This window comes from Leptosomus discolor, chromosome 14, assembly GCF_034619465.1.
Source record: "Leptosomus discolor isolate bLepDis1 chromosome 14, bLepDis1.hap2, whole genome shotgun sequence".
Taxonomy (NCBI): Eukaryota; Metazoa; Chordata; class Aves; order Leptosomiformes; family Leptosomidae; genus Leptosomus; species Leptosomus discolor.
This window is the reverse complement of record NC_141404.1, coordinates 18585916-18607699: the sequence shown is the minus strand read 5'-3', so window position 1 is coordinate 18607699 and position 21784 is coordinate 18585916. Positions and strand designations below refer to the sequence as shown.

The 21784-nt window shown below is 42.7% G+C and overlaps 2 protein-coding genes across 3 annotated transcripts; both read left to right on the top strand.

Annotated features, from left to right (window-relative positions):
- Nucleotides 1-207: 207 nt before the first annotated feature.
- TMC7 (transmembrane channel like 7) lies at nucleotides 208-15953 on the top strand. Of its 2 annotated transcripts, none has more exons than XM_086473060.1 (16): nucleotides 208-262; nucleotides 490-736; nucleotides 3369-3517; nucleotides 3870-4037; nucleotides 4221-4306; nucleotides 4847-4992; nucleotides 5109-5256; nucleotides 6704-6874; nucleotides 9576-9733; nucleotides 10648-10765; nucleotides 11306-11403; nucleotides 11689-11863; nucleotides 12676-12806; nucleotides 13076-13231; nucleotides 14638-14716; nucleotides 15894-15953. In XM_086473060.1, the coding sequence occupies exons 1-16, from the start codon at nucleotides 208-210 to the stop codon at nucleotides 15951-15953; spliced, it is 2145 nt and encodes a 714-aa protein (XP_086329186.1). The 2 variants fall into 2 exon arrangements, with proteins under 2 accessions (XP_086329186.1, XP_086329185.1); XM_086473059.1 differs by having other exon boundaries at nucleotides 208-268.
- Nucleotides 15954-17399: 1446 nt separating this feature from the next.
- On the top strand, nucleotides 17400-21366 carry COQ7 (coenzyme Q7, hydroxylase). The gene is made up of 6 exons (XM_086473103.1): nucleotides 17400-17475; nucleotides 17665-17864; nucleotides 18262-18376; nucleotides 18488-18627; nucleotides 20032-20100; nucleotides 20769-21366. The coding sequence occupies exons 1-6, from the start codon at nucleotides 17400-17402 to the stop codon at nucleotides 20844-20846; spliced, it is 678 nt and encodes a 225-aa protein (XP_086329229.1). The 3' UTR covers nucleotides 20847-21366.
- Nucleotides 21367-21784: the final 418 nt, after the last annotated feature.

The following is a 21784-nucleotide window of genomic DNA, read 5'->3' as shown; positions in this document are numbered from 1 at the left end:
AGCGGCACCCGCCGTCTGCTGGGAGGGCGGCTGTGGGCGCCCTCTGCGGGCGAGGCGCCGGGGGAAGGCGGCCCCAGCGGGGAGCCTCGCCCCCGCTCCGCCAGCCGCCCCGGCTCTCCGGCAGCCGCCGCCTCACAACCCCACAGGCTCCGTAACGCCCGGAAACGGCAGCACCGACGCGGGACGGCGGCTTCTCCCCGCGCAGACATGAGCGGGCTCGGGGCCGCCGCGGAGCCGCCGGGCTGGCAGCTGGGCAGCAGCGGTAAGGGCGCCGGGGAGGCAGGTACCGAGCGCCGCGGGGGGCAGACAGGGAGGGAGCACCCACCGGCGGCGCCCGCGGCTCCGGCAGGTGGCGGGGAGAAGGAGGGAGCGGCGCTGCCCCCGGCTTCCCTCCCTCGGCGCTGCGGGGTTCCGGGGGGCTGCCGGCCGGGTGCCATGTTGTGGCGAGCCCCGCTCCACAGCCCCCGCGCTTCTTCCTCCCTCTCGCAGAGGTCTTTCTTCCCGAGGAGACGCGCGGCGCCACACCTGTGGATTTCCTGCAGGAGCTGCCCAGCTACCAGTCGGCGCTGAGGCGCCGCGCCGCCGTCGGGGGCACCCAGGAGCGGCGGGCGGCCCTGCGGAGCTCCGCGAGGCTCCGCGCTGCAGGGGCCCGGGGGCCGGAGCAAGAGGGAGGCGAGCTGCGTGTTCGGCCTGCGAGGGAGCAGCCCTTCTGTATGGCGGAAAAGAGGAGATGGAGGTTAATCTTTACACTTCTTTTTCATTTTTCTTACCAAAAAAAAAAAAAAAAAATCACCTTTTCCTGAACACAATAGAGGTGCGATGCAAGGCTGAAGCAGAGTGGGTTTCATCTGTATCTCTTTCACTATGCGGCATGTGGTTTTGACAAGAAGTTGCCCAGGTACTCATGCCAAAACGTGGCAGGCAGGCTCCCTGTGGCACCTCTGGCTGCAGGAGTGTGGCTGAGCGCTCTTGGCCTGCATGAGGGAGTAGCTGACTGCAGGGAAGAATGGATTGAGTTGGAAAAAAGGAGTCAAAACTGGGAATTACCTGCAGGAGCCAAACGCATTTCTCACTGGCTTCCTTTTTTTTTTTTTTTGCCTCAGGGCTTTGTGCTTTTAAGGGTCACTGTGGGTTAGCTGTCGTCAGCAATCCTTTCTGCTGTCCTTTCTTGAGTCTTCTCAGCAGTTCTTCCAAAATACATTGTGCTCTGTCTGGTGTGGCTCAGTACAGGTGGAAAGAAGCTTTCCAGGACCATTTCTTCTCTCTTTTTTTTTTTTTTTTTTTTTTTTTGTCCCCATATTCCTTTTTAAACTGCTCTTTGTTGTAAGCAGTTCCTGCTCCTCTGGTGGTAACCCCCCAGCAGGGAGAGGATTGGAAAGAGCATGCTTTGCCCCTCCTGTATTTACGTGCTTGTTGTCTTACGTGTTACTGCTAGGCTGAAAGCTCCTTTGAGGAGAGAGGATACAGTATGTGTTTTTACATTGTCAGGGAACAGCTGCACTTTTAAATCGGGTACTTTGTAGTTGTGGTTATGAACCAGGAGAACTACAGGGAACGAGAGTTACTTGCTTGCAAGAGCAGTGGGAAACAGGTTACACCCTGACCCTGGAGTTAAGTTTAACCCTACAGCCTTTGTACAAGGAATAGCGGAAGATCTAGGTCACTGCTAAAGGAAAGTGCTCGATACATGGAATTTTTATTTGAAGTTCGATTTCTAAAGCTCGGTTCTTCAAAGGAACTGCAGTCCTGTGGCCATGGTGTGTGTTAGGAATGGGAGTTGAGACATCCCAAGCTTGTTTACACGTTTTAGCACTGAGAGATTCTGGTGGGGCTTCTTGGCACTGCTACAGATCAGTAATTTGTGTGTATTGTGCAGCAGCTGCCAACACAAAACGCTTGATATAAATGTCCTGAAAGCTGAACACTCAACTTCTGTAACACGGATGAATATGCAGCCCACGCCTCTACTTAAAATGCAGACCAAACACAGGCCAGATAGTTCTCCAAAGTGTCTGTTTAAAACACTACATGCTGCAGCCTGTAGTTTCCACAAAATGAAATCTTGAGAGTAGCTGTATTTGCACTTAAAGATGAGGTCATCTGCTGCCAGTTTGATTGTTGCATCTAGGGTTTAATTTGGCTTAATGTTAATTTTACTTTCAGTTGAGAAGGATGTGAAAACTGTCAACATATAGCACACATGGCAATGGCATGGGGATGACAGAGTCATTTATGCAATTAATTAGGGTTGTGTACAAAGTCTTTTAAAATTTAAACCTTTGTCTTTAGCATGATGTCCTCATGGGTATTTAACTGCTGCCCTTCTTCAGTGGCATCAGAGGCTGGAACAGCATTAGCTGCATACAAGTCAATCTTCAAGCTGTGTTTCTGGGAAATTTTGTCTGGTTTTCAGGTTTCTTAAAAAAAACAAAATGCAAACGTGCTGCTCAGAATTCTCCTTGATGCTGTTGCTGACTATGCAGCAATTTTTAAAATGCAAGTGTATGCGTATAGTATGAAAATTATAAGTAGAAGTGATTAAAAATTATAGACTGTGGCACATCCTTGGTGTTTGTTTGCAGCTTATTATTAGAACAGTACACCCTCACACACGTTGGCAAAGAAATGCTTTCTCAAACTCATTGAGTTGGCACTTTTCAGCAAATTTTTCAAGATGCTATAAAAACAGAATCATTACAAATGAATAATTTTAATAACATTTGTTTTTTCTGCTATGTAATGAAGTGTGATATAAAAGTTAAAATTATAAAATCCAAATGAACTGTTTAAGCCTCGTTATAGCTCTCTATATTTTTTGACTTTTTTTCCCACAGCATATTTTGACATTCTGGTTTTGAAAGCTGTGAATTTTCTACCAAAAAAAAAAGAGTAATTCTATTTTGAACAGCTGTATGTATAACATTAAAAGAGGAAAGCTACGTACTTCAGAGAAATTTTTTTAAAGCCTGTTGGTGAAGATGCTCTGGTCAGAAGTTTTGAGGAAAGAATCTTCTCTTCCTTTTCCAGCCATCTGTAAATACAAGATCATTAATGGCACCGTCCCTGCGATCCTACTGGGAAGTTCAGCTACATATCTTTTCTGTGCTGAGCTATTGTCAATTGGATTATTTTTTTTTCTCCGAGACAGAAGTGTTTTCTGTGAGAGGACTTACTGTATTTGAATTAACTTGATGTTGCAGTTGAATTAAATTGATGAGGAACAGATGGGGAGAGCTAGTGTGCGTTACTCCAACTTTTAGTGCTGTGCTATCCCTCTGAAGGCTGTGAGCAGGCTCCATTGTGCTAGGCCCTGTTACATGTGGTGAAAAAGTATTTCTTGTGCTCAGTAACTATTTCTTGAATCTTAGGGACGTTCAGCAGACTGATATAAAACGCTTATCTAGATGGAAGCAGTGGAAAAGAGGTAGCAGTAAATCATTGAAAAAAGTTCTCAATGGAGTCAAGGAGTTGTCATCTTACCTGGAGCTTTGGCGACATGATATTCACAGCATAGAAGGTATTTATTGTCTGATGTTGATTTCTCCTTTCTAAAGTTGCTTCTGTTACTGGTAGTTTTACATGTGTGAATGTACTTTCAGATGTAACTGTATGTGTTTGAGAAGTTACCTGCTTCTCTTATTATCGCTGATGTAAAATCCATAATAGGGTAGAAGGAAATACATTGGAGAAAATTATTTAGAAGTCACATTTCCATTTCAGTTATGTTGCAAAAAGCCTTCAGTACTTAAAACTAGCTTTAGTAGTGTTTCTTCAGGTAACTCAATGTAACTGAAATGATAACCTGCTCATTCTGTATTTTCAGTGATTTTATCATCTTAATTATTGGCACATGTTTCTTTTATTACCAGGTAAATTTGGTGCTGGCATCCAGTCCTACTTCTGCTTCCTGCGTTTTCTGGTCCTGCTGAACTTTATAATTTTTGTTCTGATGTTCAGTTTTGTTACCCTTCCCAGCATCATTTCTAAATATGGAATATTCAACAGTAGCTTTGCTGAAATTACTCCAAAGAACATAGGTAAACATCTTCTTTATGTACTGTTGTTGCTTGTAAGATTCCCACTTTCTGTCAGCTTCTCCTCCACCTCCCAGAGCAAGGAAATGCTTTTTTTGTAAGAACTTGCCATGTTTGAATTAACTGGATCTTGCTGTTTAATGGGCATTACCATTTGAGTGACACTTCCTGCTGTTCTTTTGACAGAGCCTCACTGCACAGTTTATGAACCTGGTGATGATAAAGGACTTGTTTCCTTCTATACTTACTTCAAAGATTTGCTCAGTGGCACTGTAAGTAATTAGATTTTTTTTTTTTTAAATTAAGTTTCTGTATCTCACATAACATGTAAAATGGGAAAACATTCTATTTGAGGAATGAAGCTTTGATAATTTTGAAAAACAAGGCATATGCATCCCTGGGGTAAAATTAGCCTTTATCCATTATCAGTGAGAAGGGGAGTTTTCAAACTGACTTTTACTGAGCATCCACAAGACCTGGTTGGCCACGTGCTGCAGCCTGCGCCTCTCCTCCCCAGCTGCTAAACGTTAATATTGCAGAGCACGCTGTCTATTGTGCTCTCTGTGTAGGGTCTCAGTGTCCTTGTTGTAGAGCTCTTTGATTGGAGAGGGGAGGGATTTTGAGCACATAGTGTCTGCATTACAGTTTGGTAGAGGCGATGGCAGTATTTAGAAGCTACAGACTGTTGTAGCTTGCTGCAGACCCCAGCAGTAATTTTAAATTTACAAAATGATTGCTTAGTACCAGGTTGGATTTAACTGGGCAGTTGCTACTGCTGTTACAAATTCTGTTTAAACTTCATGTTTTGACAGGGGTTCCTTGAAGTGACAGTTTTGTTTTATGGCTATTACACAATGGATGCTGCATGGTTCGATGTCCTGAGGTACAACTTGCCACTAGCGTATCTGCTGGCTACGTTTGCCTACCTTGCATTAAGTCTCCTCTGGATAGTGAAAAGGTGTGTCATTTAGTCTTTGATGAGCCAGGTTGCTTGAGGTGTGGGGTTTTTTGTTTCATTTTCTGTGGATAAAATATGTCTTTTCATGAATGAATTAAAGTTGCATTTTTCTTTAGGTCTATGGAAGGATTTAGGCAGAACTTGGTGCATCGTGAAGACCAATTTCAGAGTTACTGTAACAAACTCTTTGCAGGCTGGGACTTCTGCATTACAGATCCAAATGCAGCACAGCTAAAACAGCGCAGCTTGCAATACGAGCTCCAAGTGAGTAACTTTCATTTTTCTGTGATTATGGTTTCATATAGCTTAGATGGCTAAAAAAGAGAGGTGTGTGATTCTGCAGATAATGGAATAAGGATAAGAAGTGTTGAAGTAGTTTACATTGGGGGCTGGGCAACCCACATCCTCTTGCATGCTTTCTGGGTAGCTGGTGGTGCACTTGAAAGGGATTGGTGGCCCTTCCCCCATCCACTGGGGACTGAAGCCAACCTGTTAGGTGCTTGTCTTATCTGCCTCTTCCTCGTGCTCCAGTCCTGCTTCCTGTGTTATTCTGCATAATCCAACAGGAAAAGCTATCCCAGCTGTGGGCAAAACCCTGGTACTGTTGGGAATCATTTGGAGTATACTGGGTTCTAAGTCTGTAATGTAGGTAGTAGTTTGGGGAGGAATAAAATTCAGATGGTACTCTTCATATAAGTTGAGAGAATTGTTACAGTAGGAAGATATTGAAAGTTTTTCACTAGGTGTCTTTGACACACACATGCACATAGAAAATACTGATGCAGCTAATAGATTTCCCAAATTGTAAAGCACTCTGAAAAGACAGTCGGAAAGGTTTTTCTGATGAAACCAGTGCTTTCTTTTTGCTCTCTGTACACTGGAAGCAGAGGCTTGTGTAGTGAAACAATTACCTTTGAAAACATACTTCCGTTTCAAACCACAAAGCAGTAATTACAGATTTCATAAATTACAGTGAGTTGCTTTCTGGTCTAGTACAGTTCACGGTCATCTTTTCTGATCATATAACTGAAGCCTCCTTCACTTACCACACTTTTGCCTCTAGAACACACACCTTAGAAAAACTTGCACCTTAATATTATTGCTCGATGGAAAGAAGTCCTCAGAAATTACCTGGGTAGTCTGTGGGTTTGCCCAGGTTAAATTGCCTTCACAGGCGATACTGTGTTTTCACATCAGCTAAGGTGAAACACACCAAGGTTACGTGACAAGCTGCTTGATACTGTACTTCTTTCTCTCTGTGCCATCCCCCAGTTTTTCTTGGAGAAGGAAGCTTGAGCCATAGCGGTGAGGACTGGTTACACCTGCAAAAGGAAATGAGTGGGCTGACTTACCCATTTGAGAGTTTAGTGCCAAGCTATCTGAGATCGGTCTCTCACAATAAACAGACAAGTTGTCTTTCTGTCCCCAAGGAGATATGTTACTGATATAGTAGAGATAAGAGGATTAGGAGTCTCTTGTCTTTGGCTCCAGGGCCCTCAGCCTGAGGAAACTGAGCACACTGGAGCTTCCATTCCTGTGTGGACCTGTTTGTGTCAATGAAAAGGCACTCTCAGTTCAGTGTGCTTGGCAGGCGGTGGAGTGACCCTTCTAGAACTGGCTATGGATTTGCACATCCCAGCGGTAGAAGACATGCTGTCAAGTGTTGTATGCTGCGCTGGAAAACTACACATCCTTTTCCTTTTGTTTGTAGGCAGACTTGAAGGAAGAAAGAGAGAAACGAAAAATAGCTGAGAGGACAATGAAAGAAAAGCTACGCATCTACTCTCTGAGAACATTTATAAATATAATTGTCATTGCAGTTTTATCAGGATGTTTCTACTCTATTTCTAGAGCAACTGTCTTCTCTCAAGAAAACTCCTATGTAAGTATCAGATGTGACATTAGCACGGATTCAATCGGGGCTGGTGATTACAGCAAGAGGAATTATTGTGAAAGAGTCAAGTATCTTAATATAGAACCTTTCATGCAAGGGATCTGAAAATGCTTTCTACAGACTTAGAAATTTTTTTAGCAGAGGAGAGTGAGAGGAGTCAAGAAGCATGTGCAAAAAAACCCCAGTGATGTCTCCCTTTGATACAGAGGCTCTGGTGTCATCTACCTTGGAGCTAATGCAGCTGACAAGAAAAGCAGCTCTCCCTTCCCTTCCCATGGAGCTGTGATCTGCTAGTACAGGTGCTTGTGTGTCTGAGCAGTGAACTGGCTCAGGGAACTGATCTAGTTAAAACAAACTTCATCATGATTAGTTTCTTGGTCTGGTTCACTGCTCAACTGCAAAGATGAACAGCAAGGGAAGGGGAGAGTAAGATCTAAGTTGTGGCTTGAGTTACAGCTCTGTGGGGAAACAGGAAAACACTGAACACTGAGCACTTTGCAGAAGAAAAGGTTCTTGCATCAGTAGTGGAAAGAATCAGGTTGGGTGGGGCTGTTCAGCCCTGGCAGGACAAGCAGATGGGAAGAGCTGTTCAGAAGCAAAACAACAAGAGCAGACAAGAGTTTTAACAGTTTTACAACAGTAATTGACTTCTCTGTAGGACCCCAGGGTTGAATTAGCCTGACATGAGTGGAGACTGCACTTTTTTTCTCCCTCTGTTCATTGGTGATGTGATGGGCACTGGCCATGCATGAGGAAAGTTGTGCTTGTGGCAGACCTAACTCTTAACTCTGTAAACTGCCAGGATTGCAGAGAGAGAAGCAGGAAACGGGGACTAAAGAAGTGTTTGTGTCAACAACTCATAAACCACCCTCACTTGCCCTCAGCTTTATGTATAAGGGTTGATAACTTGGCCATACCTAAACAAGTAGGTAGAGGAGCTTGTTAAGATGTTAGGAAATTCAAGGGAGCTGCTTGGCAGCAATTGTCATGTTAAAGGGTAACGACTTTAATATGTGGCTGAGGGAGGCCCTCCCATTGAACCAGACAACAGTTTATGTCGAAGGAAAATGAAGCTGGGTAGGGAAAGCCCTCCCATTGAACTGGTCCACGGTTTCTGTCTAAGAATACAGAGAGTAAGGAAACCCACCCGTTGCGTCACGAGGTTCAGAGAAGACCCTCTTACTCTCCAGACTCCTTCAGAGAGTATGGTTAGATCCAATCCTAGTCCCAGACTTGGTCAATGGTTTATGACTAAGGATACAGAGAAATGAAAGGGGTGTTATGTTAAGGATAAGAGCTGGTTATGTGATCAGGGAGACCCTCCCATCTGGTCATGAGGTTCAGAGTGGACACCCTTGCTTTCTAAACTCCTCAGAGAGGAGCCTAGGTGCAGCTAGATCCAGTCCTAATCCTAGTCCCAGACCTGATTGACAATTTATTTCTAAAGGTGTATGTAGTGTTAGTGTATAACTTCCAGACTTCTCTTTGTTACTGATCTTACTCCAGAACCCTCAAAGGATTTTCACTGTGACAGTTTTGCAAGCCCCATATTAGAGTCAACATTTGCCTGACAGAGCTGTCTCGGGGACTTTCACTGAAAGTTTCGCAAAGTTGCCAATATAGGTAATTTATTAAGGCAACAGGTGTAATCAGTTCGGAATTGCCGTTGACAAATGCACTGTCTCACACAAATATAAATGGCATCCCAAAATATTAATATGTATATCTATTGACTACTGTTAACCATGCGTACACTATAACAAGTAAGCACTGCAGTAAGCAAGCATAGATTAAGTAAGCACTGTAATTGATTATCGTGATTCTCACCAAGAAGGTATCCCTGCTTGGAGAGGAGAGAGGTCTGGACCCATCTGGTAGTTGGAGTTCTCACCCTCAAACTAGAGGATTCTAAAGACTTAACTTTATACCTGTTGATGAGGTGGGACTAAGTCATATCTCATGTGCTGATTGGCTCCTAGCAGCCTAATAGTGCTATTAATTGAGTGGGGGAAGGAGAGCCAACACTTGCAACAGATGTGGACTCCTCTGGCCTTGTTGGTACAACCTCTGGCTATAAGACCTTCGCCTTATCCCAGCAGTCACAGTAATTGGATCAGGTTGTAATCCACATTGCCAGGTCATAAAACTTCGATCATCTGTGCTGTGTCTTGGCCAGATAAGCGAGATGCTCATCCTCCCTCCCCTGCTAAACGATATGCACACTAGTTAGCCTGCGTTCTGTCCCAGGCTGGCACATTGGCCTGCATCTTTGTTATGTGGCAAGCTGGGCAGTTTTCCCACACCAGTGCAAATAACTTGAAAAGCATTTGCACTTTGGCATAGGTGTAAAGGCTGGTAGCCATCGTGCTGGGTTAGACAACACAGTCAGACACAAGCCTTGGTGAGATGAACCTCTTCAAACAGAAGCTTTGGGGAATTACTAAGATACTCATACCTGGAGGTGGAGGGAGTTACTGGTGAAGGGAGCAGGAGAAAGCAAGGGTGTAGCAGCAAACTGCAGAGATAGATAGTAGTGGTCTGGCTTATAGTTCCAAATGTAGGTGGAGGATGAGGGCAGAGTAAAAGGTGCTACCTGAACCCTGGACAAGAGAGGTTGGTGGGTAGCTGGAGAGAGCATGATGTCGGGAAGGTGTATTTCTCTGAGTATTACCTTTCTCTCTTTGTACAGGACGTCAGCAATATGAACTTCCAGGTTAGCCTCTTAGTGCAGTATTTGCCTTCCGTGGTGATAACACTGGCCAACTTTATTGCTCCTCAGATCTTCTCATTTCTGATCAGATTTGAAGATTATTCATCAGCCTTTGAAATCAAGCTGACACTCTTGAGGTAAAGAAGTTTTTATTTTGGCCTTGACACCTTATGGTGTTTCAACAACTTGTTCTTGGTAGGTTGTAAGTATTATAAACATTTAAATATCAAGAAGCAGAGAGGCTGGACTCTGCACTGAAGGGCCTGGGTGCTGGAAGCCAAGTAGGCATTGTTTGAGTTCTGTTTAGTTGGAAACTTTAATTTTAGATCTGGAAACAATCTCCTGTTTTGATGACAGTACAGTGCAGTCATTTTGGTGTCCAAGTTTTTCTCTCAGTCCCACTTAGCTGTGTGATCTGGACATCTTCAACAATCTTAGTAAATAGACAGTAGAGCAGTTGTGGCTGCAGAACTGTGGATTCACACCGCTTTGCATGCAGCGGTTCCTTGAATGAGTGAACATGTGTGTACAGCAGTGACTGAAGCACAGCTTTGCTCAAGGCAGAAGTTAAAAGTTTTGGGCTAAAAGGTACTTCACTGTGGGAGCATGAAGAGCTTAAGGCTGCCAGTCTGGGTTGAAGCATCTGAACTCTGCAAAGCCCCTGTGCTTTCTATTTCTGATTTGGTGAAGTGCTTCTGAAGGCTTCAGACCACGTGAGAGGGAAGTGCTGCACACAGTTGTCACCTGGTCTCTCAAACTGTGCTTGAGAGAATCATAGCCCATTGCAGTATCAAGAACTGCAACTGAAATGGCTGTTGTAGGAACAATACTGAGAGAAGAAACAAAGGACTGTAGCCTGAAGCAGGGAAGATGAAAAGCAATTTAACTTACTACTAAGGAGTGAAATGTGCTTATTATCTAGGTGGCCGTTCCATTAAAGCTCTGTACGACCCTTTTGTGTTTCGAGCCTTTCTTGGACTCCTGTGCAAGTTGAGCCAGGTGTTAGAATGGCTGTCAGCAGGTCTGGAATTGGGTTTTGCCTTTCTTCCAGGTGTGTCTTCATTCGGTTGGCCAATATCGGTGTTCTCTTGATCTCACTGTGGCGTCGGATCTCCCATTGTGCCACTGACGAGTGTAAGGCCTGTGGATACAATTACGAACTCTATCCTGTAAGCAGACGTATCTTGATCTTTAATCATCTGAACTTGTGACTAGAGATTTGTTTTCCGTGAAACTTGCGTCTAGAGGTATTCAGAATCAGACCTAGACTTGCTGTTCGTGTTAAACCTGGTGCTGATTCTGGCTGCTTAGTGAAAACCAGTACAGTTCTCACATATATATTTTGTTTATCTAAAACTCTGATTAGAATTAATTCAGTGGCAGCTTATTGTTTAGCATAGACTTTCTGACTCTCGTGAGAATTGTTTAAGGTTGCTCTGGTTTGGAGGCAATTGTGTTACTACCTTTTGCTCCAGTAAGACAAATGGCCTTTCCTTAGAAAAATCCCAAAAACCAAACTAAAACCCAGCAAAAGAAAAAGCTTGGCATGGAAGCTATGAAACACTTAAATACTTTAGAAATGGGTGTTAATACAATTTTAATTTTATGGTGTTAACTGACTGAGAAGTTTGTTAGTGATTGACAGATTTATTCTTCGCTTGTTTTCTAGATTCCTAATCTTGTTTTTTTTTCCTGATTTGTTTTTATAGTGCTGGGAATCTGAAGTTGGGCAGGAAATGTATAAACTGATGATATTTGATTTTATCATAATTCTTGCGGTGACCCTCTTTGTAGATTTTCCTAGAAAGTGAGTATCTCTGCCTTTTGAGCATACTTTCGCAAATGACTTACAAAACCTGTTTCTTTTTTCTGTTATTAATTCCCCATATTTCTAACCAGATTATCAGTTTTAAAATAAAACATAAACGTATTTCTGGTAGGTTTTTTTAGATTTGAATTTTTTTTCCTTCAGACATTTTTGTGTTATGTTGTCTAATGCTTAAATGCTAAATATCTGTGTGTTCCAAATATGTTAGAATTCAGCTAAGCTCTGTAACTTCAATTTAGAACTAATGATGTTCTTTGGTTTTAGGTGGTTAGTTACTTATTTTTCACTTCAGTGGTGTGGATCGCAGGAATTTGGAATTTCTGATAATGTCCTGGAAATAATTTATGGGCAGACTATCTGCTGGATTGGAACCTTCTTTTCACCACTTCTCCCTGCAATAGCAACTATAAAATACTTCATCATCTTTTATGTTAAAAAGGTAATGAAGGTGTGTGGTAAACAAACAAAATTGAGCACATCTCTGTGTTTTTTGTAATATAGGTAACCCCCTAAAAACACCCAAGGATGCAGTGTACTGGAAATGAGGCAATGGTATTCCAATTTCTATAGGTCTTTTGCTTTTAAAAGAAGGCAGAATTTTGTTTTGTAATCAAGCAAACCAACATTTTAATATGTTTATAATTGTTGTTAGTAATCTTCAATTATTTGTCTGTTGTTGGGGTTTTTTTTAATAAAAACTTTTTATGTAATAAAGCTAGTTTATAACACTTTTCCTGCAAGAATCTATTTACTGGCAACACAGCTTAGAACTTGGACAAAATTTTGCCAAGCTGCTAAAAATTTGGAAGCAAAATGGAAAGTCCAAGCTGCACTGGATGTTCAGGATGTGATTTCTGCATATCAGAAGCTTTGCTCTGTGGCCACACAGCTGCTTCTGTGCATCAAATTCTTACTGGTATTTTAGTTCTTAAAGAGGGGATGTATCCAGGGAAGATGTGGCAGAAAAAAGCTAAAGGCTGTGCCATGGGTCATACACCAAATGACTATGTTAGTTGCCTCTGCACAAGTGTATGAGGCCCTCTGGATAAAATTCTCGCTCAAAATAAAGAAACATTGACTTATACCAGAGTGTAAAGCACTCTTGTCTGAGCCTTTTCAACCATCCATTGAAGGAAGGGTTGGTTATGTGGTAGCATATTTGAGAATGGAAATTTCAGTTGGTGAGGAAAGTATACTTGGACGTATGTATATAGATGTACTGGTAACAGTTTTGCTCACTTTCCCCTTCAGACCAGTTTGATACAGACGTGTAAACCTGCAGCTAAGCCTATCAGAGCATCAGGTTCCAATTTTTTCTTCTTGGTGGTGCTGTTGATTGGGCTCCTCTTGGCTTTTATTCCTTTGGGAATCAGCATAGCACAGTAAGTGACAATTTAACTTCTATGAAGTTGACATTTGTTCTACGGTTGTCAGTTCCCTAAAAACATACACACAGCTTTGTAATGATAAATTGGAATAAAATATGTAGTGTATCATAACTCAAATTATAACTTAGTTCATATAAATAAAAATTATAGTTTTAAAGACAAGGCATGCTTTTACTCCATTGGCAAAATGATGCTGGGCTTGTGTTGCATTATTTTATCTTTACATTTCGGTGTAGCATTTCCTTTCTGTTCTGCTTTGACAGTATCCCCTCCTCCAAGGCATGTGGGCCTTTCAGGAGTTTTAACACATCATGGGCAGTTGTTCCAGATACAGTACTTGGGTTGCCAACAGGTCTGCAGCAGGTTCTTCATGGCATAGCATCAGAAGCCTTTGCAGTGCCTTTTTTTGTGGTCATTTGGTGAGTACTGTGGAGACCTGATTCAGTCATGCAGCTGCATGGTTCATTCCTTTCCTTACTGAACTGATACCAAACAACGGTGAGATCAGATTTTCCATCTGCAGTGAAAAGCATCAAAGATATATGGATCCTCAGCTCCTGTGTCTTTGCCCATGTGTTCACATTCATTAGCTTTATTCCATTTCCTCTTGCATGTCCCATATCCCACGCTTGTCTTTCTCAAAAGCGTTAACTGTGAATGGTTCTGCCAATGAGCATTGTAAGCCCTGTGATCATAAATCCTATCCACAAACCTTGGTTTAAAAAAAACCAACAGCAACAAACAAACTGCTCAAAATAGTTATTCTGTAAGGTAAAATTCCATATAGAATCATAGAATTTTTAAGGTTGGAGGTCACCTGTAGAGATCATCTAATCCAACCCTCCTATGCAAAACAGGGTCAAGTATAGCAGGTGCTCAGGAACTGTGTCCAGTTAGGTTTTGAGTATCTCTGAAGATGGAGACTCCATAACCTTTCTGGGCAACCTGTTCCAGTGTTTGGTCACTCTTGCAGAAGAAATGTTTTTTTTTCTTATGTGTAAATGTCATCTTTTGCATTTCAGTTTAACGTGACTGTTTTCAAATCTTGGAGCCTTGTTACCCGATACTTTCTACAACTTCTACGCTTGAGAAACCATGCAGTTTATTTTGGACTCCACCCAGCCCTTTCTTCCATAACACGTGTTATGTGTTCCCCTGAATGGAACCGGTTATTGTTTTTTGGCTTTTTTTTTTTACTTTGTCATAAAGCCTGTGTAAGAGGTGGAGGATGACTTGCACTGCTACCCTACTACTTATTATTTGGAAAAGAAAATACATTATTCCTCTAGGCATTTGTGCTGTTCCAGTTTTGCTACTGCTCTTTATCATTTAATGCACTGTGGATAATCTGTGTCACAGATTACATCTGGCATATATGGTATAAGGAATGGCTGCAATGCTGATCTGTGGCTGCTGACCGTATTTAGAAACCCCAAAGGGAGCAGAGTTACTCCACTGAAACCTCACTAAACTTAATTTCTGAGGAGCAACGCCCCCATACATATGCTTAAAGCAAGGCGGGAACTGACGGTCTAGAGAGCTGTCAGAACACAACCTGTGACATCTGAAAGTGGCTGTGCCTCTGTGTCCCCAAGCACTCTGTCCCTGCCTCCTGGCAGCACAAATACCTCAGCAGCCGCCTTTGAGCAGAGCTATGCCAAACCTACCCCAGCTGTATATTGATTTTTTTTTTTATTTTTTATTTTTCTCCAGCAGCTTCTTACCTGAAGCACAGATCAACAATTCCTCTAGCCCATTACAGCCTTTTCCCGACTAATTCTGTTTTGCATGATGCTAACATACAGTGTTGATTTGTTATTTGCAGCCTTGTTATGTTGTATTTTATTGCCTTGGCTGGAGCACACAAACGGGTGGTTGAGCAGCTCAGGGAACAACTGGTTATGGTAAGATTTGACCCTCTTCTCTGTACCCCTGAAGTTTTCTTTGTTGTCAGTAATCAAGCGTGCAGAGCAACAACAGTTTCATAGTCTTATTGATACTTGGTGTTTGCACAGGCAGCGAAGAATGTTTTACAAGTGACACAGGAAAAATAACCAAAGCACTATAGTATTTCTCAGTCCAGTTGGTTTTCTTGGGTATCAGCTGCAACTGAAGCATGAACTGATTATATCAAGCAACACAAATGCATGAGATATGCCTCTGAGAAGCAGTGTCCCTCTTCTCCATCTGTTGTCTTGCTTAGATCCATCCATGTGGATGTTTTTTTTCTGCCAGACCAGAACCTGAATCTTGTCCTTCCTCTCCCCTCCACCATCTTACCCAACCCCTGCCTCTATTTCCTTCTCTGCTCTCACAGGCCTGTGTTTGTACTGCATCGTACAGGCACCCAACTCCCTACCCTTCTCTCCAGGCCTGTGTTTGTACTGCATCGTGTCTGGTCTTATTCTTGAGTCCCAGCACTGCTTGCAACAGGTACTCAAAGTGGAGCACATCACCACTAACTAGTGGTGTTTGGAGAACAGTGACACTGCAAGCACGCTTCTTTGTGGCCATCAAAACCTGCTGCCACATTTGACAGCATTCATATACTGTGATCTGTCAAACCCTGCTTTCACTGGTAAGACTTTTCACTTTCTTAGGAAATTCCCCATTTCTTGGTATGTGCTGCTTTTAGATCTGGCACTTAATAACCTGTCCTTGGAAAAACATTGTGCTGGGGAGAGGTTTTTGAAGAGTAAGGAATTTAGGAACAAAAACCTTACTGCTTTTTCAAGGGTTCCCAAATCAGTTAGGAATGCTGAAAATCCTCGTGGGCTTTTTATTTTTGTTTGTTCACTGTTGTTAGGCTTCTTGGAAGTACGGTTTTAAGTTTTGAGGTGTGTGAGATGTTTTTACTAGGCTCAACGCAGAACTGTTAATGTGACCTAACACGAGATAAATGAATTCAAGACTATTGTAAACTTAAAATTGTTCAGGCAGTTGAGAGCGTGCAGGGAGCTGCTAATTAGAGTATAATGTGGAGAGAGCACTTACTTATTTCTAATGAAAAAACAATCTGTTCATAGATAACTTGTATTGCTTCAGTTTGTCTAGAACATACTTTTGATTCTGTCTTTCCAGGAGGGTCGTGACAAGATGTTCCTAATCAAAAAGATAGCAGAAGCTCAGAGGCATCCTTGAAAACCATGAAAAGCCAGAAGAACTTGACTTCCTGAAACTTCTAGAACCACTAAATAAGAGTAGAAACATCTGCAGCACCTAAAAACTGAGCAGCCGACTGGCACCCTGGCACTGCGGTCTATATAATGGATGCTTATGGTCTTAATCTTGATTGTGTTAGTGGGCCTTACTGTTTCAAAGACTGGAAATTTAGCTAGTTTATACTGTGTTAGACCTGTCCAAAAAACGGTATGGTAGGATACTTTATTGCTGCTACAATTTCAGGTGGTTGTGATTTGTTAAGTCCCTGTTTTTTCAGGGGTTTTGGGTAAAATATGATCGGAACTGAAACTCTGTTTAAGAACTTTTTAGTACTTTTACGAATTAGGCTTTAAGAAGGAGGGAGAGGAAGGGTGTGTTTTCAACTCACTTCTGCTTTAAAACCAAAGCAAAAGAGAGATATACATCAGTATTTTGAAATAGTGCGTAGAAGAAAATATGCCATGGGTTTGAAATCAGTTTTATAAATATTTTTAGGGAAGAGACTTTGATATTTATTTTGCTCTGAAATAGCAAGTGCAGTTGAATATTTCAGAGAGGTTAACTTCACAAAATGGTTCAGAGAAATCAAGCTGATAAGAGCTCTGCATAAACACTGGGAGTAGGAAGAGACCTCCAGTCAGGTCACCGAGCAGTGCACGGCTGTCGCAGGGAAAGCCATTGCCCGGGTACCAGCCTCGCTGCTGTGGAGTAGCCTTTTTTTTTTTTTTAAAAAAAAAAAAAGTGTTAAGGCATTATTGTTTATGTTTTATTCTTGTACAAACATCTTGACTACTGTTCTTATTCTAAAATGTGACTATTTAAGTTACAGTTTGGAAACAGAGTATTTGGAAACTTGTCAGTACCCTTGAAATTCATGTTTCTTCTCACTTGAACAACATGTTGGAGCTGCGTGACTCGGCGGCAACAGTATTTCGAAGTAGACTACTACCTATTTCCTTTATTTAAAGATTGTGCTTAAGGGTTTTCTGTACAGAATTGCGTTTATTACTTGAAATTTGCTAGTAGCACAGTGTTAGTTAATGTGAGAGACGATTCTTTTTATATGTTTTGGAATGTCTTCTGCCTTCATTTTAAAGAAACTAACATTCAGTAAATGACTTTTTTAACGCGATGCCTGATGTTTTCGGGGCCGCTGTGCTGTGAGCCCGCCCAGCCGCCTCGGCCCGGGGCCGCGGGTCCCTCCGCGCTCCCGCCGGCCCGCGCAGCCGCCTCAGGAGGCCGCCCCGCCCCCGTTCCCATGGCAGACAGGGGACGCCGGCTCTGAGTGACAGTTCCGCTCTCCAGTGCGGCGGCGCGGGGGAGCCAATCGGAACCGTGATAGGGCGGGAGGGCGGCAGGGAGGCTGCCCGCGGTGATGACGTGGCGGCGGTGCGACGCGCTAGAGGAGGTGTCCGGGTCAGCGGGATGGAGGTGGCCGCTGCCGTGGCTCCGGCCGTGCGGCGCTCGCTGGGGCAGGGCCGGCCCCTCCGCCTCGGGGCGGGTAGGGGCTCGGGTCGGCTGCCGCGGCTGCCCACCCCTCAACCTGTCGGGGCGCCGCCCTGAACGACGGCCGCGGGCTTCGCACCACCGCCCGGGCCCGCCTCGCACCGCCCGGGCCCGCCTCAGGCCGCCCGGCTCGGACGGGGGCTGGGCGGCAGCAGAGCTCGCGTCACCTTTGTCTCTCCGGCAGGTCTCCGGGGGAGGTGGCCCTTGCCCGCCGGAGGGGTTTCCCTCAGGCGTTGCAGCACGCGGCCGGCTCTGGAGGGCGTCAACAAGCCCGTCGTAGACCGCATCATCCGGGTGGACCACGCGGGGGAGTACGGGGCAAACCGCATTTATGCGGGGCAAATGGCCGTCTTGGGTCGGTCAAGTGTGGGACCGATTATCCAGGTTAGTGGGCCTGAAAGCGGTCGCTGTGTTTCTGGCTAATTTGCATTTGATGAACAATGGTCGGATGAAGTTGTAGGCTGTACGGCTTTTCCTGAACACGTGTGAACGCGGGGGCTTGTGAAGGGGGGCGGGATGACGCAATAAGGGAGTCACCGATCCTGCAGTTGCTGGGGTATTGTTACAAGGGCTCTTGTTCTGCGGAAGTTTTTGTGTTGCCTATTTACACCTGTCCTCACCTGCCCTTCACTGTTTCCTTCTTGCGATGCGAGTGGTGTTACTCCTGCCGTTAAAAGTGTGAGGGCCCTGAGCTGGTTTGGTTTTCTCTGGTTTATTAGTTTTATTTGAAATGTTTAATTTTTCTGGTTTCATGCTTTACTGTCATCTGGCTCTTCCGCAGCAAATGTGGAATCAAGAAAAAGACCACCTGAAAAAGTTCAATGAACTAATGGTTGCATACCGAGTTCGGCCGACTGTTTTACTGCCTTTTTGGAACGTAGCAGGTTTTGTTTTAGGTGAGTTTATGTTATTACTATTATTGTTGCTTAATGAAGTCTTCAAGCATGTAAATTATTTGTATTGCTTCAGATGTCATTGTTTGTATTTGTTTGGTACCTCAATCACAGGGGCTGGAAGTGCTTTACTCGGAAAGAAAGGTGCAATGGCTTGCACAGTGGCTGTGGAAGAGAGTATATCGGATCACTACAATAGCCAGATCCGAACTCTTGTGGAAGAAGATCCAGAAAAGTACAAAGAACTGTTGCAGGTATTTAACTGTGACTTAAAAAATTGTTTAAGTAATTAATTGAATTATCTAATGTGACTGTAGTCTTTTAAAATAATACACTTGTAGAATTTACAATCTCTTTTTCTTCTGTCACTTGGAATGCTGAAGTCAACAGAAACTTTTAAGTTAAAAGGATGTTTTTTCCTTCAGCAGTACTGAATTGATCAAGCACTTGGATTAGCTTCAGCATGCTTTCGGTAATTCATCATTTCCCTTTGGATTGGGAGAACTATACTTCAGTTTTGATTACCTTTAATTGAAAGGAAGGGTTTAGAGGGGAACAAAATGAGAAAATATGATTGTGCAGTAACATTTTGTTTATACTGGATAGGATTATATAGCTCTAGCCTTGAATACTATCCAGAGCGTGTAAGGAGCAAATGTTTGTTAGGTCTGCAGGAAAATTACTTCCCAAATATTTTAGGCATCAGCTTGGGACACGTTCCTGTAGGGTGTCAGACTGACCTATTTCCACAAGCAGCCCATTGAGCTCGTTTGTGCTCTGTTTGGTGGGAGCTTGCTCTAGGGTCTGTGTGCTCGTGTCCATCTTTGCTGACAATCAGTATGTTCAGTTGTGCTTAGTTTAACCTGTAGGCAAGTCTGGTTACTCCAAACGTGTCTTCTTGTTACGGAAATAGTATCTGAAGTAGCCCGGGTTGTGCTGACATGTGCACAAGGGAAACACTACCCCTGAAAATAAAGACTATAAACTGAGAGGGCACAAAATAAAGAGAAAAAGCCAAGCAGCAAGGTTATTCACAGTGTCAACAGGAGGAGGACTAGCAATGAAACCAAAAGTGATGTGAATCCCTTGGGTAGGGACAGTGCTTGGGTGTCTGTAAACTCTGAGCGCTTTATTAAGCAATCCTAGTTATCTGCAGGCATCTCAAGAGAAAATTCTTTAGACCTTTTTGGCCCAGTTGAAAAATCAGAAGAGAAAAACAGCGTTCTTTAGAGTATGCTAGAGTGGACAAAAGCCCTGTTGGCTTACAGGGAAACACCCTTACTGATCATCTGGCAAGGCAGGGACCTTGATTTGATTATTTAAATTGTTAGAATAATTTGTACATGTGAAGCTAATTAGCGTTGCAAGTTACTAAGACTAGATTTTCTGAAACAGTGGAAAACAGTGTTACATTAAACAGCAGCTTGTTTTTTAAAGGCTTTTTTGAGAATATTGAAAGAACTTTAGGTTTGGGGAATGCTGTAAATAGTTTTCTTCTTGCTGAATTGGAGATTCAGGTCTTTGAGAAGGTTTTGGGAGACCTGGGCCTCAGATGCCTGTTCTGGTGCATGCAATGGTCAACAGCATATACTTTTGTATACTAGCTGCCTTGATTTCTCTGCCAAGTAGACTTACTAATTAACTGCTCATTTTTAAAGATAATAAAGCAGTTTCGAGATGATGAACGGGAGCACCATGACATTGGGCTTGAGCACGATGCCGAAGCGGTAAGTACGGTGTTAGCGAGGATGTAGATGTGATATTCTTACCTTCCTTATCCAGTGGCTGTGATGTAGTTCTTTATGTAAGAAACAGCAAATAAGGTGCTTGATATTCTTTCCCAAACAAAAATATAAGAAAACACGTATTATTATGTGAAAGCATATTATAGCTTTCATTTTTCTAGAACAGAATTGAATCCGTTGGAACTTACATCAAGTGTTAAAGTAATTGTATTTTCCTGAGAGGTTTAGATTAAATGTTTTTGAAGATAAGTCTAATAAGTGCTGTCCATACAGCTGGGAACTTCAGGCGTCATCTTGGTAGACGAACACAACTGTGCCAGGCAGTGTGAAATACTGAACTGAATTCTGTGCTCCCTTGAATACTGTACGAGGAATGTGTGACCTCTCCTTTTGTTTCTCTTGACTTACATTTGTGGGGAAATGGAAACATTCTGCAAAGCTGATAGTTTTTAATTTTGTTTTCTCTAAGGTAGATTAGACTACAAATACAGGCATTTTTTGGTGTTGGGTGTTTTTGTTTGCGTGTTTTGCTTTGTTTTGGTTTTGGTTTTGTTTTTTTTTTCAGATAATGCTTACTATTCCTTACCACAATCTGCTTCAAACAAAACACTTCATTGGATGTAGTTGATCTTTTATTCTTTGTTTTACAGGCACCAGCTTACTCAGTTTTGAAGACAGCTATACAGCTTGGATGCAAAGCTGCGATATTTTTATCGGAAAGAATTTAGTGATATTTTCCGTAATGTTTGTGGCAATAAACTGTGACACAAAAGTGTATGGAAATTGCAGAAGACTAATAGTTATTTTATTCAGCCTTTTAAAATTTTCTTCACTAAGCATCTGATTCAGCCATCCTTTGTCACATTGAGTACCTGTTCAAAAAGTATTGCTGAAGGTAATTAGACTAACACAGTATCTTCCCGAACTTGGCCAATTCTCTGAACAGATGTTACATCTATGTTAACATCAGTTGAGCTAAATGTGAATAAAGGTGGCAGATTTGGGTCTGTATGAACTAAACCTCCTTATTCAGAGACTGTTCACAAGGTGGCAGCAAAATATGTATGTATATACATCATTTATATATATGTGTGTGTACTTGAAATAAGCTGGAGCTCATAAACTTATTTTAAAATGGTTAATACTGACTAACTAGGGTATTTTTGAGTTCTATTTTCAGGGTAAGTAATGAAGTACTAGTAAGTATTTCTTTTCAGTCTGTCTTGAATAAAGATTGCTATTATAAGACTTTAATTTGAAGTCTTTAATTTGGGGTCTTTGGGGTTTTTTCAGGCTCAATTTTTAATTTTTTAATTAAGTAGAATTTTTCCTCCTTTGGATTTGTTTTTTTGTTGTTGTTGTGTCGTTGGTTTGTTTGTGGGAGGGGGTGTTTTGTCTGAGTGTCTGTAAGGAATTGATGCCTGATATAAAGTAGGTGGAGAGAGCAACTTGGAGCACCTGTGGAATTGTACTTGATATTCTGTTAGAGCTTTCAAGTTTATCTTTGCTTCTAGTCTTCAGTGGCTCTTGAATAGAGATGCTCTTGCGTTCTCCATGTTCAAACAATTTCCCCAGGCTTCCTGCTGGCGTCCGGGCATGAAGCAACAGAAGCAAAAACCACAAAATTGTGCATGCCTGTTCTGTTAAATGCTGATCAGAGATGATA